Source organism: Etheostoma spectabile, chromosome 24 (genome assembly GCF_008692095.1).
Source record: "Etheostoma spectabile isolate EspeVRDwgs_2016 chromosome 24, UIUC_Espe_1.0, whole genome shotgun sequence".
Lineage (NCBI taxonomy): Eukaryota > Metazoa > Chordata > Actinopteri > Perciformes > Percidae > Etheostoma > Etheostoma spectabile.
In genome coordinates, this window is record NC_045756.1 from 2,783,888 (window position 1) to 2,786,075 (window position 2,188).

General features: G+C 43.4%; 1 protein-coding gene across 2 annotated transcripts in view; it reads right to left on the minus strand.

Moving 5' to 3' along the window:
* Nucleotides 1-2,188, minus strand: part of LOC116673926 (cysteine/serine-rich nuclear protein 3) — a 7,861-nt gene that overhangs the window by 3,449 nt on the left and 2,224 nt on the right. The window contains exons 3-4 of one of the 2 annotated variants that reach the window (XM_032506300.1): nucleotides 891-1,147; nucleotides 420-716 (exon numbers count right to left, since the gene is read on the minus strand). In XM_032506300.1, coding sequence (XP_032362191.1) covers nucleotides 420-716; nucleotides 891-1,147 — 554 coding nt within the window. Of the gene's footprint in view, nucleotides 1-404; nucleotides 717-890; nucleotides 1,148-2,188 lie in introns of both variants that reach the window. The other variant, XM_032506299.1, reaches the window with a different exon arrangement.

Genomic DNA, 2,188 nt, shown 5'->3' on the forward strand with positions numbered 1-2,188 from the left:
TAGACCTACCAGTATGGCTATGAGATGTGATTTTCCAATTTTTTAACAGGCCCATAGCATTATATATGTTCAGGATTTAACAACTCCTTTAATGTTTTCTCATGCAAATAATTTACTTTTTTATTTAAAGTAAAAATAACCACTAAAACTGTCAGCCAGTTCCCTGGAGAACAATGATGTGGGGACCCTGTCACTGCAGAAGAAAAAATGTAAGCTGAATTTTTCTAATTTTGGTGTTACAATTTTGACTGGATAAGAATGCGTTTTAAAAATAAATAAAAACTCCAAGGATATAGGACTTGATTTTTTTGGCAAAAATGTATTATAATTTCTTTTTGACTTTGAAGAAGTTCTACTGCACAGACAGACATGAACAAAACAGTAGTATTATAGATGGGCCTCACCACAGTTCCATTTACCTGGCACTTAATGCCGGCCAGGCTGCAAGCACAGGTCTCCGGATCGCATATCCCCCGGCAGCGGCACCCACACTCCTCTCGGGACACGCGGAGGGTACGCAGCTCGTGTTTCTCCTCTACGTCAATGCGTCGGACCCCTGAAGTACGGAGAAGGGCCCGGCGCCTCCTGGTAGTCAGAGGCTGGAGGAAGAAGTAATCATCCACCTCCGTGTTGTCCACATCCAGGTCGTCTTCGGAGATATCATCAAGCGTCAGGGTATCCGCCTCCACGGATGACACAGTGCCATTCTTAGTCAGCTGGAGGACAGAAAAAGTAAGTAATTGGATTGGACCATGTATGAATGCCTACACATAAATGTAGCCTCTCAGGAGAACACGTTAAGGTGAAGACTGACTACAAAAACCTCTGAATCTCAAGATCCAAACATTCTACGGCATGTAAATGAGGCTTTATTAAGTCGTCCCACTGACTTTGTGTTTGATGGCATTGAGTTTCTCCTCTTTGAGGTGATCCCTCAGCATGTTCCGGTGGCTCCGTTTCTGCTCCATGGCAAACTCCCTGAGGCTGAAGTGCTTCACCCCGCTGTGACGTGGTGACATCCCCAAGGTGCTGCCGCCCTGTGTAGGCACACTGGTGAAGCCCTGCCGACGGTTGAAGTAGTACACGGTCACGCTCTCAAAGTGAACGTTGCGGCCCCGCAGTCGCTTCGATTGCTGCTGGAGAGTGGCTGAGATTGAGACAGATAGGTGGACACATACTGAGTGAAAAAAGAAACCAAGTCAGCCAGCTCTTAATTTCGGATGGACGTGAAAAGAATTAGGTTAGTGTCTAGTAGGTGTACATTCGCTGGGTCACTGGGGCTTTTAGTGGTATACAATTATGTGTCATCAGCACAGAGCTCCAATTTAATGCAAAATCTCCGTAATATGGCCAATGGCAACATAAGTGGTCTTAAATAGATCCTCAGAGGACACCACAAGTGAGGGGGGAGGGGACCTTTAGTAATAAGGCAGGAATAAGTCCATTTGAGAGCCATGTTCTTGGTGCCAACCTGTCATGCAATTGAAATGAAACAGCAGACAGAGTCAAACGCAAGGTGTAAATAATTGGCAGTTTTAGTACAATAAATAGCAAAAGCCAGACTGAAACTGTATGGTGATATATAAGAAATGAAAATGTATTCTTATTGGTACGTATACTTGTTGCTGTTGAATTAGGGTGATCACTTCATGGGAGCAGTTATACTCCTTACACTCAGCCCTGTTGGAACATTTGCTGTAGGGCCACTAATGCGGTAGGGGGAAAGATTGATTTATTGATTCATGATTAATTAAATGCAAAACAGCATATTGTTGGTGCAAATTGTCATAGTGTTAAGTGCCAAAGCATACATAAAAATCCCCAAATGATCCCTACAGTAACCATGTTTTCTTTCTTTGGGACTCTGTTCTGACACTTCTCTGTCTACTTTAGTTGCTTCTGCCATATTTTGAAATTTTGTTGTGTTTCTAATGCTTTTCATTGTGCAAAACCATACTGACTCTGTCCATTGTTTGCTTCATCTGCCTGACTGTTCACCTGTCTGTCTGTATGTCTAATTATTTGCCTGTCTGCTGGCTTTCTGTTCGTCCATCCGTCTGTCTGTCTGTCTGTATATTACGATGTGGTCTGTCTAAATATAGTACAAGTTTAAATATAGAGCATAAGTCACTAATGGTTTGCAGGATGGGAGGGTGGGAGGGAGGGGGAACATAGGGAGGGGTAGATT